The 18,171-nt window shown below is 36.5% G+C and overlaps 1 protein-coding gene and 1 pseudogene across 1 annotated transcript; one reads left to right on the top strand and one right to left on the bottom strand.

Annotated features, from left to right (window-relative positions):
* On the bottom strand, nt 834–7,442 carry LOC109837124 (probable plastid-lipid-associated protein 3, chloroplastic). Its single transcript, XM_020405223.1, has 3 exons — nt 6,754–7,442; nt 5,564–5,759; nt 834–1,306 (listed from the first exon to the last, which is right to left on the bottom strand). The coding sequence occupies exons 1-3, from the start codon at nt 7,386–7,388 to the stop codon at nt 989–991; spliced, it is 1,149 nt and encodes a 382-aa protein (XP_020260812.1). The 5' UTR covers nt 7,389–7,442; the 3' UTR covers nt 834–988.
* LOC109838462 lies at nt 7,532–11,421 on the top strand (annotated as a pseudogene).

The raw sequence follows: 18,171 nt of genomic DNA on the forward strand, positions 1-18,171 counted from the left end.
ATCTCCTTTTCATAATCATGTAGGTTAGTAATAAGGGCTTGCTTAGTTTTCTTCAAGCGTGCCCCTATGCACACACGTAGAAAAAAAGTCTCATCAAAACATCATAATTGAACTCCTCATTGGCACAGTAGAGATAAATTCAATGATAAAATTTACAATTTAGAATTGTTAGGGCCCTTTTTGTTAAAAGGACACCCTCCAAAAAGTGGCGTATGCTGCTTAAATGTGGAGAGCACACGGTATTCTTTAGTAAAAGGCGAAAGAATAGTTCGCTCTGTGCTCACCACGCAGCTGCGTAGGGCTCCTCTTGGCGAGGCCCGACGCCTTTGAAAGCCCTCGGTAGAAGGGAGTCCCACCTCTCCAAGCGATGTGGGACTAAAACACAGCTTCACTAATCACCGCTGTCCACGTATTTTGCAGGGATCTCGCGCACCGAAACCTTGTCCAAGTTTGAATCACATGCCTCTCTATTGGATAGCTGTTTTCTCATTCTATTTTTCCTTAAAATATGAGAATAAATATTGAGATAATTCTTATTTATACACTCTGCGGAGTTGTACTTGGCCTGAGATTATATTCAGCCCCACAGAGATTTCTCCTTTCCACTTTGCCTTACATTTTACTTTGCAAGGAAACGGGTGAACTCGTAACATAAGTTCCGTACTATATCTTTATACATATATCCATGCAATGGAATTTTGACCTCCCCACTTAAAACTGTAGTGATGAAATTGATTTCAGCTAACTTTTATGTTTTCCCCCCGTTACAAGTATACGTATTTTCTGCAGAGGATACAAGATCGAATGATTTCTCCCTTCAAACGTCAACTATCTTGCATAAAGAGCTGTATATATATATCATAGTGCAGTTATTTCAACATCTGCCAAAAAATCTGGCATGATCAATTCAAATGAATACAACCATCTTGTGGAATGATCAAGCTACAAAAATGACAAGAATACATGCATATATTTACAACAGTTATTTTCATGAAAGCTGATCCAACAGAGGGCTCCCTTTCTTTGCAAGCACAAACAAGCCTCCGTCGCCTCTTGAAATTCTGAAGTCCGCATCGAGGTAAGTCGTCAAGAGCCATGATGCCGTCCTGTCTCCAGGAATGGGAATCTTGAGTGGTGGCTGACCAGAGATACTGCGTGCGATGTTGGCAACAGCCTCCTGCAAAGGGTTTAGTGACTGCTGAACAGGGGACAGGCTGATCTTTTGCCCGAAGACTTCAATGTTTTCAGGGAGATTTACAGTGGATGATATTTCTGGAGGCTTGAATGCTCCTTCCTTGAATCGCACCTGCTTATAATACTCAGCATTAGTGAATATATGGATGCCACATTTTAGCTTTCTTTGAAAGAGAACATCATCGTATATCTAAATAGAAGAGCAGATATCTAAAGATCCCCCCAGCTGAAGGTGAAGAGGAACATATATGTGGGCAAAAGTTCAAGGAACAAAAGTACGCATTGCATAAAACCCAGGTGCATTATGAACCAGTTTCTTTTAAGAAAAACATATAGTAGCAATATTCATTTATTGATGTACCAGAAGTAATACAGATAGACTGCCCTTCTGGAGGGAAGCAACAGAAACCCAACCAAGTAATTTCAGCATGGGATTGTCCAAATTCAAGGAGCTTGGTTCCAGATGAAGAATAGCAAGCATTATCTAATGTAATCGTGAGGGAAAATAAGATAAACTACATGCTTCTCGTTCAATTTCTGTAAGAACATATTTTGAAATTGAAACTGGAATCAATAGAGTGAAGAGCTTTATCTAGGAGATAAAGACCAGCAAGTCTGAAGGTGAAATTGTGGTATTAGACATCTGTTCAGATGAAAATAGTTCTGACCAATAAATAAATATCAAGCAAAGTCCTAACCAAAGATTAAGAGCGGGCTAGGTGACATGACTTGGATTTCTAATTAGGCATAAATATATGCCTCCTCAGTCTGCAAATATTTCCAATGACATAATTTGTAATCGGCATAAGTACTGCACATTTCTATCTGGTAGAATGTGACAGTGTGTCTTGGCCGCAGGCTCTTTCACTTTTGCATGGCACTTTGGATTTAAATACAATTACCAAACTGAAGCAAAGCTCTCATCTACCTGTTAAGAACATAAGATTATGTGCAGCTCTCTCCAGTAAATACTCTGAACTCACACTCATTTGGGCACATAGATGAAATTAGCTGACCCCATTTGATGGGAATTAAATAAGACTGATTGAGTCTGATGATTTATAAACTTCATCTTCCATGTTCAATTAATCATGTCAATATATTTATCATCAATGTTCATGGTTTATATAAAACAGTCATAAATAAGGGACTATGAGTGCTAACTAACACTAGTATAAAGACAGAACCTTAAATGGTGTCAGTCAGTGACTTCCAGTTTTTAAATTTAGGTGCCCCAGCCAAAGAGATACTGTGTTAGCAGTAATGTGGTGATTGTTGCATGCAGAACCATTTTAGCATGAATCTTCCAGTTCAAGATAAAATATCATTTCCATTAGGCTTATCTATAAGAACCTATTACATAAGCCTGAATGTCTATAACCTAAAATACACTATAGTAATATACAATTCGAACCACCAATTGCCTGCCAGGTATCCACTATCCAGACTAGCTTTCAGAAGTTTGGTCATGTGCAACTGCTTAATAACATCGTTCCGCAGAAACAACTTCTCAAATCTAACGCTCATTTTTGTCCTCAATTTTTTGCAATACAGACCCCCTGTAGATTTCCAACTTACTACAGGTCACCAGTCCCATGCAAAGTCTGGCAAATGCTGCCACCTCGATATTTCTAATTTGCTAGTCATAATTCCCTTCCAAATTCCAAGGGAGTCTCTATCCTGTTAAATTACATACACCTCTACGTTACATTCCACTGTCAGGGATCAGTACATAATCATAATATTCACTGGTCAATCACATATGCTAATATTCACTGGTCAATCACATATGCTCCTCTATAGCATTTGCCACTATGTGCAGATGTGCATAACTACAACTTACTACCATTGTAATCAGTTGCATGAACAACTGTATGTACATACTGTTATAGGAGTCAGTTCTCATCCAAGGTCAAAATCAATGCTTAACCAGACCAAATCCTACCACCTTATAGCACTGAAGAAAGTTACTAGAAGCTTCTACTACAAGTCATACTATTGAACAAACTTACTAGAACTTTCAACCAGTAGTTTGACATCCATCGGTCCAACATTCTTTTCTGATATCTTGAAAATGTTAGAGCTTAATAGACTCAAACCCCGCATCAACGAAAAAGGAGACTCCAAGTAACCGCATCTTTGTATTACCTTTTATGAAAGACTCCTCGAGTTCTAATTCCCACGAAATTGGTCAAGTTGAAGGAAATGAAGTTCAACCATTTTTTTATTCCACTTGGACAGTATGTATTTCCAGGGATCTTTAACCAAAAAATATCCTTATGATAATTGCGCGAAATTCTGTGCAGGACTTTTTCCAATATAATCCAATCCTTTCGGAGCTGTGAGCAAAAAGAAGGCCAATAGATACATGACTAATACAAAGGATAATCTAATTTTCCAGATGATGTTAGAAACAATACCTAGAAGAGTTGCAATGCTTACCCCCGGCTCTGAAGCCAACATTATGGAAGAGAATTTTGAGTGGTTCAAGAATGTCATTTACTTGGTGCCAAGTGCCAACTGCCAAGTCAGAAGACCACTACAGTAACCACTTCCATAGTACTTAAACCAGACTCTCCATTAACCTTATAAACAATGGTCAAGGGATCAAATTTTATTAATTGGATAGCTAGGAAAACAGGCTCAAAAGGAACTTAGACTCCACCAATCCACCTTCTTGAGCTAAAAATGTGAACCACTGCCTTAACTTGAGGTGAAACCTTCCAAGCCACATTTATCTCTCACCATAATACATCTCAACAACCTATTTGGGCTTCTTCTCCAATCACAAATGTGGCACAAGCAACTGGTGATAAATTTAAATAGCACCTTACAGAATGGATTGTTGAAATGGAATTTCTCTTCCCATCTTTTGGCCCCTAGAGAGTATCAAATGATCCATGTAAGATTTGAGGGGGAAAATGCCCTAAAAGTGACTGGCAGAGCTCTATTTGTCTCAGTCTCTCCTCTCCAGTGTCTACAAATAACCATGTGTATCAGCCTTCCGTGCTTAAAGTATGAAAGATATACGAGTGAATGTTATACTGATTAGGTTTAAGGCCTTCTACTAATCAAATAAAATTGTCACAATTTTGGGCTGTTTCTTGAATGGTTAAGGTCTAACAAACAATGTCTTCCATCAGGCTTAAAACTAGATTTAACTGGAGAAAGAAAATATCATCTTCAGTCAACTCACACTAAAAGGCATACAGGTGATCGACAACCAAACAATTTAGATTAGATAAATGTGATTGTGCTATGCTTTAATAGTTTTATATCTTTTGATATTATATTGATCAAATTACATTTGCAAACGATACAATCTTCTTAAAACATCAGAATAATTATCTTACTTATAATGGTAATTCTGTCAATTTATTTGAGAACAATATAATCTGCATTCAACATCAATTCAAATACTATCATGAAAAGTAATCTTCCAAATGTCAATTTGGTTTAGTTACTATGGTTTTATATTTCCCATATGGCATGTATGGCACATGCAGTGGCTTTACTTCTGTCAATCTGTTCTGTGCATGGAAACACTTTACACTTTGCCAGTTATAGCTAAAAGAAGGATAGAGGAAACCTTCTTGAGTGTTAACCCTTATGCTATGAGGTTCTGAAGCTCAATATGCTTTATATACTCTGTGCTGATTATTGCAATGATGTATGTATCTACGACATGCATGATCCTATTGCTCAAGCAGAAAATAAGAAATCAAATAAAATAAATCTAATAAACCACTGAATTTGCTTAATTTTACTTCATTATTGAAATGAGATGATTCATACGTGCAGCCTCAATAAGATGAATACTGTAACACAGTATTTGACAAATTTGTGAGAGCATCAGTGTCAACCAGGCAAGGATGGAGAGCTGGGCCAAACATATCTAAATGGACAACACGCATAAACCCCGCTCAAATTTTCTAAAAGATTGTAAAGTACTCATTAAGATTGAATGCACCACTCATCTCAAATCATGGATAAGTTAAGCTGATGTTCAATTTACTTAACATATTACAAGTACTTAGAACTAACTACTAAGATAAAAGTATGCAGGCAAACCTAGTATTCCACATGCACTAAGAAGCATCATCAACTGTACAAGAGCAAGTGCTCAAAAGATTTAAGATCAATTAGTTTTCAGAATGTGCGAAAGGAAGTTACTTTTGTATTGAGAAACAACAAAAGAATATTATTCAAAATACACTTGACATGTCAACTTTGTGAAAGGTCATAATTATAGTGAGAACACCAACCAAAATCTTCACAAATTTTCTTACCCAGTGAACTATAAAACATGCTGAGCCAGATCATAAGACAAGATAACTGTCAAATACTTAATGAGTAAGAAGGTAAATACCTGTATTCTTGATGGGCTTCGAACCTCAAATGAAGCCGTTGCGCTAAAAGAGAAAGTAGCAAATGGGCTAGAGAGAGTTGTAGCATTAATTATCGACATACTTCTGGTGTCAATTTGTTGAGATATCTCTTTTATCTTCAGCAAAGGTATAGTGCCAATCGCTACAAGAGGTAAAAGCTCAGAAAATGCTGTGTACCTAAAACAATTCAAAAAAGAAAAGTATACTTGTGTTATTGTCCCTTCATAAAAAAGAACACAAAAAATAGCATAAACGACTACAAGTTTCATGTCCAAAGTATGCATCAAGTAAAAAGAATACTGCAAGTTGTGGTGAACATGCAGTATAGGTAGTAGGTTTTACATGATCGCCACTGCTACTACAAATCAAAACTTTGATGATGATCATATACTGTAATCAGTTGTCCTTCATTACAGAGATTTAAAAGTCAAAGTCTGTATTCATCACAAAATGACTTCAACAGCCAAAGAAAAGTTAGAGGCAATAAATACGAGCAGGTGAATCATTATTCCAATGACCTAATCTTTAACATGAATCATGATTTTCTTTTAAATCCAATAATTACTAAACCTTATTGTCTTCTATTGTTTCTTAAACAATGAAACTAAAACTACATTTCTATTTTTCCATGCAAAGAATCCATCCTCAAGATTATCTAAATTCTTTCCAATAAACAAGCTCAAAAAAAGCCCAAACCTAATATGTTCGAGTAGCTAAAAGAAAAGTCCGATGATGTCTAGCAAAACCTAATTTTATCACAAGCCAGTCTCAAGCTTCCATGAAAATTACAATAGTGTCAGGAAAAAAATGCATCTTGGATTGCTGCGGTTACTAGTAGGAGTATCAGGCTGGAATTATGGCATGAACTCACATTATAAACACTCATGTTCAACAATGATATAGTGCAAATACCCTAAAAATAAGACTAAAGGTGAACCAGTAAGTTAGCGCATAATCAAACAAACACCTACAGACACACGTTACATATATAACTGAAACTCAGAGAATGCCCAAGTCTAGCATATCAAGAGAATCAAGAGATCGCCATTTTCATGTGGATTTCAAGTGTTCTTAATATATGTAATAATCACAACATTTCACAAGCTCTAGAAAGCAACGCAATTTTTCAAATTAGACAACTAAAATCAGTAAAACGCAACGGAAAACTTACAATAAAATCCAATTCCCATCAAGAAACTCCGCCGTCTCGTTCGGCGCCGGTGTCGGATTCTCCGCCTCCAACTGGCTTACCAGCTCAAAAATCTCAGCCCTAACCTCAGCGCTCGCTCTCAGTCCATACTCAGTTCCGTAGAGATTATCCACAAGGCACCTCTTTAAGTCCCCCAACTTGTCACTCTCGGGTTCAGGTACGGGTTCGGGTTCGGGTTCGGGTTCGGAGCCCGAACTCGCTTCCTTCCCCCACTCATCCTCATCCCTCGGAGGATCGGGTTCCGATGCCGCCTCTGGATCCGGATCCGATTTCTCGCCCCATTTGTCGGTGATCTTGGCTGACGGCGACGAGTCCTTGTCCCATTCGTCGTCTTCCTTCGGCGGATCGGGTTTGGATGCGGGTTCGGGTTCAGGATCCGATTTCTCACCCCACTCGTCTGTGTTGGCTCTGAGTTTTCTAGGGGTTAGGATGGTGAGCGGGGAGGAGCTAGGGTTTCGAGGGGTGAAGGAGAGGCGATGAGGATTGTTGAGATTAGGGTTAGGATTTAAGAAGAAAAAATGGAGGGGTTTGCTTTTGTGATTTCTAGGGTTTAGGGAGAAGAGAGAGGGGATTGACGAGGAGACGAGAGCGGCCATCGAGAGCGAAGCTGCAGCTTGTGAACGAGAGCGGAGGTAACAAAAAGAGATCTTTTTAAAACGAGGGAGAAGTTAGCAGTTTGTGGTCGGTTTTCGGGGGTTTGGGATTTTTGCATATAGACGCCTGACAATCTAGCTAATTAATGGCGTTCAACTTCAAAAGTGATGCACGGGCGGGGGGCATGTTTGCTATATCCACTCTCAAACAGTAATTTTGGGAGTTGTATTGTCGAAAATGCCCTTTTGATGTTGAGGGTGTTTCTGGAATGGACTTGGCCTGTTTTGGTTTGGGAGAAAGGCAATTTAGTCCTCACACAGCCTAAAGTTACTGTTTGGGAGTGTGAATAGTTGGACCCGGCGGGGGGCATCATTTTTTGGTCAACGACCCCTATTCTTTTTCCCGGGTAACCAGGGGCCCCTCGCTTAGAGCACTCGGGTTCTAATGAGCAATCCCGAAATCGAGCTCCTCCCAAACGTAAATCTCGGGCCGTAGGTTTCACCTTTTTACAATGCTACTTCGGGGCATGCGTTTCATCTTAATTTAGTCCAGCATAGATAAGTAGCCCGGACCGAATTAAAAAATATGGGAACCATATTGGAACCTCCAAATTGTTAGTATCATCAAATATCAACCCCCACTTTGTAGGTGAACGAGATTTTGATGAAAACCAACCTTCATAACTTTTTAGCTTCAGTTCTGTACTGTGTATTCATTAATTATTATAATGAAATAAGTAATTCTAGCTGATCTACATTGATCCATACAGTACGTATAATTACAATGAAAATAAATGGTATTTGGGTCAATTTTTTACTATTATATAAAATAACTAAATAGATTTTGGGATGTAAATTTGAAATATGAGCATTTGGACGTCATCAAATATAAGGAAAAAAAAAGAGTTGATGACGAACTATAACAATTTATTATAATAACTAGCACATTGGCACGATGCGATGCAAGTTTAAAAATATATTTAGTTTTATATTTTTATTTAATCGTTTGATGATGATTTAATTTATGCAATTTTATTGTAGAGCTGCATAGAAAATATATCTTAAACTGTTATTTAATAATTAAATCTATCCTTAACACAATTTTGTGGAGTAGTTTTCTAATCGAGGATAATATAATTAGAGTAAGTGATTAAAATAAAAAAAGAAAAACGGCGATATTGCAATTTAATTGTGTGCTTTATCATTTCATGATTTAGAATGTTATAGAAATAAAAAAGAAAAAAAGAAACGAAAAGATGGAATATAAATGTTTCTTTTGAAAAATTAGAATCTTAATTATGTGAGTTTAATTTGTATTCACGTGTCATGATTTAGAATCTTCTAGAAATAAGAATGAAAAGAAAGTAAAGGTAAAAAAATATCTCTTATAAAATTATCATTTTACCCTCCAAATTATAATAGGAAGGAGGAAAGTGTCCACCATTCATCCAATTTTTACTACCCCCACTATGTTTATATAACAGTACTAGATCACAAGTACGTGTATAACACACATGCTTAAAGAACAATTTTATCAAAATTAATTCAATATTGATAATAGCATTCTTTTGCATGTAACTCAAAGAAAATTATTGCTTAAAACTTTTATGTATTTGTTTGTGGAAATCAATTCAATGAAAGGAGTAAAGTTTTATTTAACAGAAGTGACTACATTTTTTGAGATGAATAGTGCTAAAATCTGAATTGGGGACTATCTATAATCAACCTCGAATCATTTACCATTTGAACTATATTTTACGACCACAACCCTTCTTAGATTTTAGTTCTGATTAACTATTTTTTATTTGTATCTTGATTTGATTAATTAAACTTTATATAATTATATAGACTTTTGTTTATGAAAAAATTATATAGACTTCATCTATGCTTTATAAAAAAATATTGATTAACATGCTCTAGAACTAACAAATGTTAGATCTAAAACTGAGATCTAATCCATAAAACCATGATTAATTCAAAGAGAATAAACACAACAGAGAGCGGAAGCAATACCTGAATCCATGAAGAATATTCACGAATCTGAATTAGGGTTTGATCTTCTAATCTTGAGAGTCTCTCCTTTAGAATCTCTTTAGATGGGGATTAAGAGAATAGAGAATGCAACCCTAGATTAGGAACCATAACCCCACTATGTCCTACAGACGATGTTCGTCTGATTTGCTTAGACATGACCCTCGCGTTTCGTAGTAACATGTCCATTGATTGTCTCGTATTCAGGAGTTATTGCATGCAGCAGTTACAACAACATTTACATCAATTTAATGGATTGTTGTTACAATTATAATTGCCATTATGATTTGTAACAGCCACATTAATTGAGGGTAACTCTTGAGCTTGGCCTTAGAGGCCTATAAATAGCGCTCCTTGGGCAGCTCTTAGTGCGAATTTGAAATACGAACGTCGGATCAAGGATATCTTGACGTTGTTGCTGTTGTGCTGCTGCTGTAGAAACTGTGCCCGCAGGAACTTGTCCTGAAACCGAAATGTTTTGAACCGAAAGGTTCTGAGATCGATGAGATCTTTACCTTGACCGAAAGGTCTTATAGATCGAAGAGATCTTAACAGTACTAGGTTGGTGCACACCTGTACTGCTGTTCCTGGAAGCAGTTTAGCCTTGGGATCCTTACACCGGAGTAAGCCAAATATTGTTTTAAACCCAACGTTTCACAAACGCACAACAGTGAACCGAAAAAGTTTAAAATTACAGCACATCAAAATTTCTCTGTTTCATTCCAGATTTAACCACAATTTCCAACAATTGCTAACCGGTGTTTATAAGAATATCATTGCATATCTTATACTAAGACAAATGCATGTGTATCTATCCGATTCCATTTTTTAAGTCCGATAAATTTAATAATTTATCTTCTCTCCAAAGTAGGACAGAACTAATTTTCACATGCCTATAACTAGTTCCTTTCTTGAACTGAGCTTATCTTTATAACCTGCTTCTTACACTTGCATATAAGTTATGTAATTCCAAATATCCTTTCTGCTGTTCAGGCCCTTTTCCAGTTACAGTGTATGGTGATTTCCCGCCTCGACATATCGCTTCCATGCAGTGTGTGTATGTCTTCGTTGTATATTTGTTGCAGTTTGCGTACGTACTTCTCTTTTGGTCCTCGTTTGACATTTTACTAGCAGACCTGCAGGTCTCTGTAGTCATTCCTCTTATGAAACTTAAAGGATCAACAGTCTGTAAGTTATGTATAAAATAAATAATTGTATTTGAAACTAAAAAAGGAAGAAAACACAACGACCCGATCTGTTTTCTTTCCTAATGTTTTCTTTTGTTTCACAACCAGAATAGCCGCTATGATGTTGTCACCGCTGTAACCAAAAGAGTGTCCTGATTTTGATCAACAGTTGGATTTTTTTGAACTGTGATAAATATGTCAATAAATTCTCTTTCTCTTTCCTGGTGATCATTCTACTGTCATTTTCCTGATTTATTGCTTGCACAACATACAAATTTTATAAGGAGGTTGTGTGATATCACAAACCAATTGACTTTCTTGAAGAGGCAACTACTGGTTCGTTTTACCTGCATTCATTTTTTAAGTAGTATATACTCTTTTAACTTAGTGTGCACTTAACAGAAGTACCCTCTCTTCATTCCTCGTTCTTATATGAAGCCTTTACTAATCATACCCGCAGGCATGGCAGATTTAATACTCGTTAACAGTGGATTTACCGCATCAACATCTGCAAAGACGTTTTCAAGTCTTCATTCGCGAAAGGATTCCATCGACCAGCAGCTAACCTCTATCCTGCAGTGAATATGTACCAGCAGTTTGATGGAACTTTTTGAAATCAAGCAGTTAGTTATTCTTTGGATGTGGTAGTAAAACGTTTGCTTTTGTTACCGACTTTTCCGTGTTTCTTCAGGTTGAGTTTTCTTTCGATTAATCGGTTTGAAAGAAAAAAGAATATTCAACTAGCAATTTCAGCGTTTGCACTGCTTCAATTCGTTGCTTGGATATATAGTATTACTCCTGTCCCACAGTTTATCTGAAGCTACTTTGATCATAGCAGGTCATTGCCGCAGATATACCAGTGTCCATAGAAAGGTAGACAACACATGAAATTTGACGTTTGAACATTCAAAATTGAAAGCTGATATATTTTCATATAAAATAAGTACAACTGCTTTGATCTTTTTAGACAAAACTATTTGGATTGTTACCTATACTCTTTTTACAAAATTTGACAATTTGAGCCTCGCATTCATTTGAAGTAATATGGGTTTCGTAGAGAATATAACATTCGGTTTTATATATAGTATTGTTTATTTGTTGTATGGAGAGGACCCATAGGAACACGTAGTATGAATGACCATTATGCTATTGGAATTCAAAAGTAGGAGATGGGGCACAAAGACATGCATCATGATACATATGTACGTTTATACAAGTTTTTGGTTTCTTTTTAACTTTGGGTTGTTTTTTGTTTGTTTTGGTGTGTGTGTGTGTGTATGGGATAGGCATCAGTGTTTTTTCTTATTTTTTTCATAAATGATAGCTAACGTTATCTCAGTTCTTATTTTGATGCATATCTAAATTATTCAATAGAGCTTGATAGAAGGCCTCCGCTTTCATCTATATTCTGCGCTAAAGTATTAGTTCTCATTATTATGAATGAAACTTCACGTTTCAGCATGTGAAGAGCTCGGAAAGTATTTGAAGAAGAGCGAAAAATGTGCATTTGTCTCTGAAATTAAAAGTATATTATAAATTTGAAGCATATGTGTGATTCCTCACACATGTTAGATGAATCTCCGCGAAGTTGTGGTATTTAGTTGCCATTTATCAAAATAAGGTGCTTTGCATGGAGGATCAAATGAAGCATAATTGGTATTAATGAACATCAACTAGTTTTTTTAGTTTATTTGTTCATTGCACCGATTTTGGCATGGCAGTTCTGTAATTTTCAAGTGGCTTTGACAAACGCCTCAAGGAAAATGTCGATCGAGTATCTAGAGGAACTTAAACGATTGGCTAAAATTGGGAGGAGTTTCAGATGGGTTAATTTTATCACATCCTGCTCAACAGCAGAAAGAAATGCACCGCTCTGTGAATGTCTAACTTCAAGAATGAAATATATATGTGAAACTTTAGATCCTCGATCTTATATGATATTTTTTGTCGATCTCCAAGGACGATCGACACTTTGGCAATGTTCCTCTCGAAGCAATAGCGGCAAAGAAACATGTAATAGCTTGCAACAGTGGGGGCCCATCGGAGACGATATCAGGTACGAGTTTACAGGATTTCTTTGTGGCCCAAATCTTATATAAGGCATTCTCAAAATATATGGCACAGTTCATGGCCGATCCTGAGATGACCATAAAGATGCGTAACTATGAGGCACATCGCCATGCCGCTGAAAATTTCTCCACCAAGAAATTTGGAGAACAACTTAACCCGTCGTATTATCGACACTTGCCATCGAAGAAATTAACAATACTAGTCAGCAACTCGAGTTCGACGATTTCAAAAACTTTTGGTGATTCTCGATCTAAGTTGATGGTTTTTTTTTCTGATTTATTATTAATATTGATGCTAGACTTCATCTATACTTACTTTTCAAGTTGAAGCAGCTGTAATAATAATTTTTCTGGCCCAAGTAGATACGTTTGGTACTGTCGGTCCTTATTCGGACATGCAAGGTGTCCTTAATGGCGTCTTTGTGCTTGCTCTCATTGGGTTGGTTGTCTGCCTTTAAAATGAACATCAAAATAATTGCCCAAGTTGTTGGTGAGTTTTTATTTAGGCAACTATTGTTTTTTATTACACTATTATTATCGTTCTGTTAAGATTGGCATGATTTGGTTGGCATTGGTTTGAATGCATCAGGCTATCTTACGTTCTATCGTACTTGTTTGGTGACATTAGGTACTCCCTCATGATGAGGGGAACTGTATTTAGTCTTTAATTTGTGTTTATCAACCAAAACTGAAGAATTTATCTTTTAACTCAAGTAACTTGTGAAGGGCAGAATGTTATATGCTAATTTCTATGTGAACTTAAAAAAAAAAGGTTCTTAGATGGATAAAAGCCAGAAATTCTGCATAGTGCAATTAAGTTCCATATATAGGGTAGTTGCTCAAGATTTTGGTGGAGGTTGTAATGTATGGGCAGAAGAAATAAAAGGCACTTTTTATGGCAACCACATCAACTTTTTCTTATGACCTTAGATTGATGTGCGTCAAATCTCAACTCTGACTATAGCTTTTGTAGATTTGTTGCCTGTAGTAACCAAGACAAGTTGGAGATCCGGACAAGGTTTCCATTTTGGAGAAATATTCTTTTTAGCTTTTAGGCCAAAATCACTACTAATTAGGATCAACTGAGATGATATAAGAAACTTCTCAGAGAAGGAAATGAATATTGTTTAAACTTTCCAATTTATACTTTGGACTCCTGTATCACCAAATTCCCTCTCGGCAAACTCGTGTGACCTATCCTCCATGACTATTTCGGATAATACCACTAGACTACAAGCTTATATAAACTCTGCGCTACTAGAGAAAAAAGTGTAAGATCCTTCATATTCAATTATTATAAAAAAATTGAGTGGTCATCAAGTACCTTACAATTTTGTTTCGAACAGTAAAAATAGTTTGGGGTTTATAGTCTAGTAATCACTACTCCACAATTTCACGTGCGCTTATGATGTCTACTGAATCGATCATAATAGTTGTACTACTCTTATACTATAAAAACACAAAAATATGAGATCCATGAAAACTTGTGATTTTTCATTGCAGTTTACAAGAAAATACCCCATATGTCTATATTTTTGCTAAGGCTAAGTATAAGAAAGCCCCCTTAACTTTGGACGATTATCAGATAAACACCCCCCACCCAAAAAAAATTTTGAAAATATCAAAAAGCCCATTTAAGTTTAGGGCTTATTAGAAACCCCCTTTAACTTTGAGGCTTTAACAAAACCACCCTTATTTATGAGGTTTTTTTGATAAAATCTTAAAGTTAAAAAATGGTTTTCTGATAAAATCTTAAAGTTAATGGGAAATTTTCTGATAATCCCTATACATAAGGGAAGGTTTTCTGATATTTTTTAAACTTATGAGGGGTTATCATTAATTGCCCAAAGTTAAGGGTGGTTTTCTAATAATCTGAAATGAATACAACTTTTAGCATGACTTGATTAGATGATGTTTGAATAGATTTTAGTAGCCATAATGAAGAATTATTTGTGTAGATTTTTACAAGAAAAGAGTATAGGAAATAAAAAATTGCTCAATAAATAAATAAATAAAATGACGGCTATATACCATTAACCCCCCCCCCCCCCAACTTTGAAAATATCAATAAAACCCCCTTTAAGTATCAGAATTATCACAAATCCCCTTTCACTTTTAGATTTTATCAAAAAACCCCGCTAATTTAGGGAGGTATTCTGATAACGTCTGAAAGTTAATTAAATGACGTTTATTGTTAAAATCTGAAAGTTAGAAAGATTTTTCTGTTAATCCTAATTTTAAGGGGTGTGTTCTGATATTTTGAAAGTTAAGAGGGGTATTCTGATAATTGTCCAAAGTTAAGGGAGGTTTTCTGATATTTAGCCTAAAATGACAAGCGTAGCTACAACTAGCATCGTCCAAGGTACCGGACATAGCTCAGAACGCGCGCGTACGTCCATTTTATCACAAAGCTTTAAAAAAGCAACTAACAACAGACCTAAAATGCGGGTTCATTTATTATGATCAAAATACGTAGTAGATGTATACATAATGATCATTTGACTGCATCAATAATGACAGGAAATTAAATTAAGGAAAACATTATGTTCTACTGCAGCCAATTCTTGTCCCTAACGTTAACTAGTTTCCATCAATATGCTTATATTGATTATTATTTAACTTAGGGGAATATTCACAAATATTGCCGGTGTCGCGTAAAGCTTAAACAAAATATTTCTCCACGCTTGCTTTGGTTTTTAAGCTATACGTACATCCTTGAATTTCATTAGTATGGAAATCACAACCTTGACTCTTGGTATTGAATTCAAGGGGATTTACTATTGAGTCTTGCACTAATTCACAATTTTGATATTAATTTCGTCCATTATGGGGTTAAATCAAATTGGATCGAATTTCAAATTTTATATTTGCCGTTGTGATTTTTTGCTTTCAATCCACATAATGTTACTCCAAACTGAAGTAAATCGTCTCAGTGTTCAAGCTAACGTTCAACCTAAATTCTTTCATATCTTGCTATGCTTAAGTGCGGTGACCTCTCTTAGAGCATCTCCAACAGCTTCTCCAAAAATTTCTCCAAAATGGGGAATCAAATGTCATATTCTCCAAATTATTTTTGCTCCAACTCCAACAGCTTCCCCATTTTGAAGAATCATGCATTTATTACAATAATAAAAATATTCTACATCTTTGACTAATAAATAATAAATTATTTATTATTTTGAAGAATCCCCATTTTGACCAAATTATTTATTATTATAATGAGGAGATGGAGTTGTTTTTTGTGGGTTGAGTCTAGAAGAACGTGAAAAAGTGCTTCCCTAAATATTTGCAGAATGCTGCAGATTTGGGGAAGGCTCTCTATTTTTTCTCTCCTATCCCCATTTTGGGGAATGTGATGGGGAATCTGTTGGACCAAAAAAAAGCTCAAAATTCTCCAAATTTTAGAATACCAAGAAGATGGGAAGCTGTTGGAGATGCTCTTATCTTCTCTATTGTGTCTCGTTTTTTTCCTCCCCGAACAGTTGAAATGTTTGACATGTATGTTTAATAAGTGTTTCCGCTTTCTTGTGGGCCAACGTATTGGGCTGGATCATGACAGGACATGCCATGCAATCTTGTGAGGTCCTTTAAAAAAAAAAATCAATCAGCTGAATCTTGCGTAAGGAACAGATGGATGCGTGGTGCTATTCAAGACCACCTTACATTCGTGATATTAAAAAAGAAGGGTTAGTTTTACAAAAATCCTATTAACTATGGAATGTCTCAGAAAATCTTCCTTAACTATTCTAATTTGTATCGGGTAGGGTCTCCATGAGTTCCCATCCTTTTTCTCAAGGGGGGAAAACTATTCTAACATGTAACATGACAATCAGGTGTCAATGGACGAGATTGTTCGGAAATACCATTTCAGTGATAGCAATTTTTGAGCTCATAAGGTTATACACAATTTAAGGAATCATATGGTGCCCAAGTGGGAGATTGTTGGATTTAATCTAATAAATCTAATTGTGGGCACATATGATTAATCAATGTGTATTGCTATCTTTCAGGATAACCCACTAAAGTGATCAATTAAGTTGGGTTAATTTGGTATTTAAATAAGTCATGGGGTTATATGTGCAGATACCAGGTTGTAATTGTGATTTATTGAGGGGCTAAATTACAAAAGTACAACATCTATAAATAAGGGGTTATGGTCCCTAACCTAGGGTTACATTCTCTAATTCTCTACACCCCCATCTAGCTAGAGAAATTCGGATTTAGAGAAACCCTAAGATTAGAAGATCAAAACTCATCTCAAGATCAAGCAATGGATTCAGGTATAAGCTTCCGCTCTTTTGATTATTGTTAATCTCTTTGAATTAATCATGGCTATATGGTTTTAGATCTCAAGTTTATGATGTAGATCTAACAAGTGGTATCAGAGCCACCTTGATTAATTCTTAGGGATTTAAGTTTTATTGGGTTTTTGATCTTAAATCTCTGGTTATAAGATTCAGTTTTGTTCTCGGATGAACAGTAATGTTCGGTGAACAGTAGAATTTTTTTCGGATGAACAATAAAGCATTTTTTCGGATGAACAGTAACTGAAAAATCGCCGGTGAACAGTAACTTTTTGGAATTTTTTGGACTTTCCTTTGATTTTTTCTTCAATTTTTCTTGGATCTGGATCAAGAAATTTTTTCCGATTCTGGATCTGGTTTTGAAAATAAAAAGCGAGGAATTTTTTTTTGGGTTTGGTGGCGGCGGCTTCAGTTTGAAACCCTAAGGGTTCATGACGAAAATTAAGGAGGTGGTTACCTCAAACGAACCTCGAGTTCGTTCAATTTTAACCGAGCTTCGCGCTCAACGAACCTTGCGTTCGTTCTAAGGTGAACCTCGCGTTCAACTCAGGTGAGCGTCAAGCTCAATTTTAACGAACCTCGCGTTCGTTCTAAGGTGAACCTCGCGTTCAACTCAGGTGAGCGTCAAGCTCAATTTTAACGAACCTCGCGTTCGTTCTAAGGTGAACCTCGCGTTCAACTCAGGTGAGCGTCAAGCTCAATTTTAACGAACCTCGCGTTCGTTCTAAGGTGAACCTCGCGTTCAACTCAGGTGAGCGTCAAGCTCAATTTTAACGAACCTCGCGTTCGTTCTAAGGTGAACCTCGCGTTCAACTCAGGTGAGCGTCAAGCTCAATTTTTTAACGAACCTCGCGTTCGTTCTTCAGACGAACCTCGCGTTCGTACTTCAGACGAACCTCGCGTTCGTACTTCAGACGAACCTCGCGTTCGTACTTCAGACGAACCTCGCGTTCGTACTTCAGACGAACCTCGCGTTCGTGCTTCAGTCGAGCCTCGCGTCAAACGAACCTCGCGTTCGTTCATTCTCAAACGAACCTCGCGTTCATGCTTAAGTGAGTCTCGTACTCAATACAGTCGAACCTCGCGTTCGAAGTTAAGGGAACTTCGTGTTCATTATAGTTAAGCATTGGCTTTTCATGGGTCCACTTTGGTATACTTAATTTATTCAATTAAGTTATGGGCCCTAATTAAGCTG

This window comes from Asparagus officinalis, chromosome 4 (genome assembly GCF_001876935.1).
Source record: "Asparagus officinalis chromosome 4, Aspof.V1, whole genome shotgun sequence".
Taxonomy (NCBI): Eukaryota; Viridiplantae; Streptophyta; class Magnoliopsida; order Asparagales; family Asparagaceae; genus Asparagus; species Asparagus officinalis.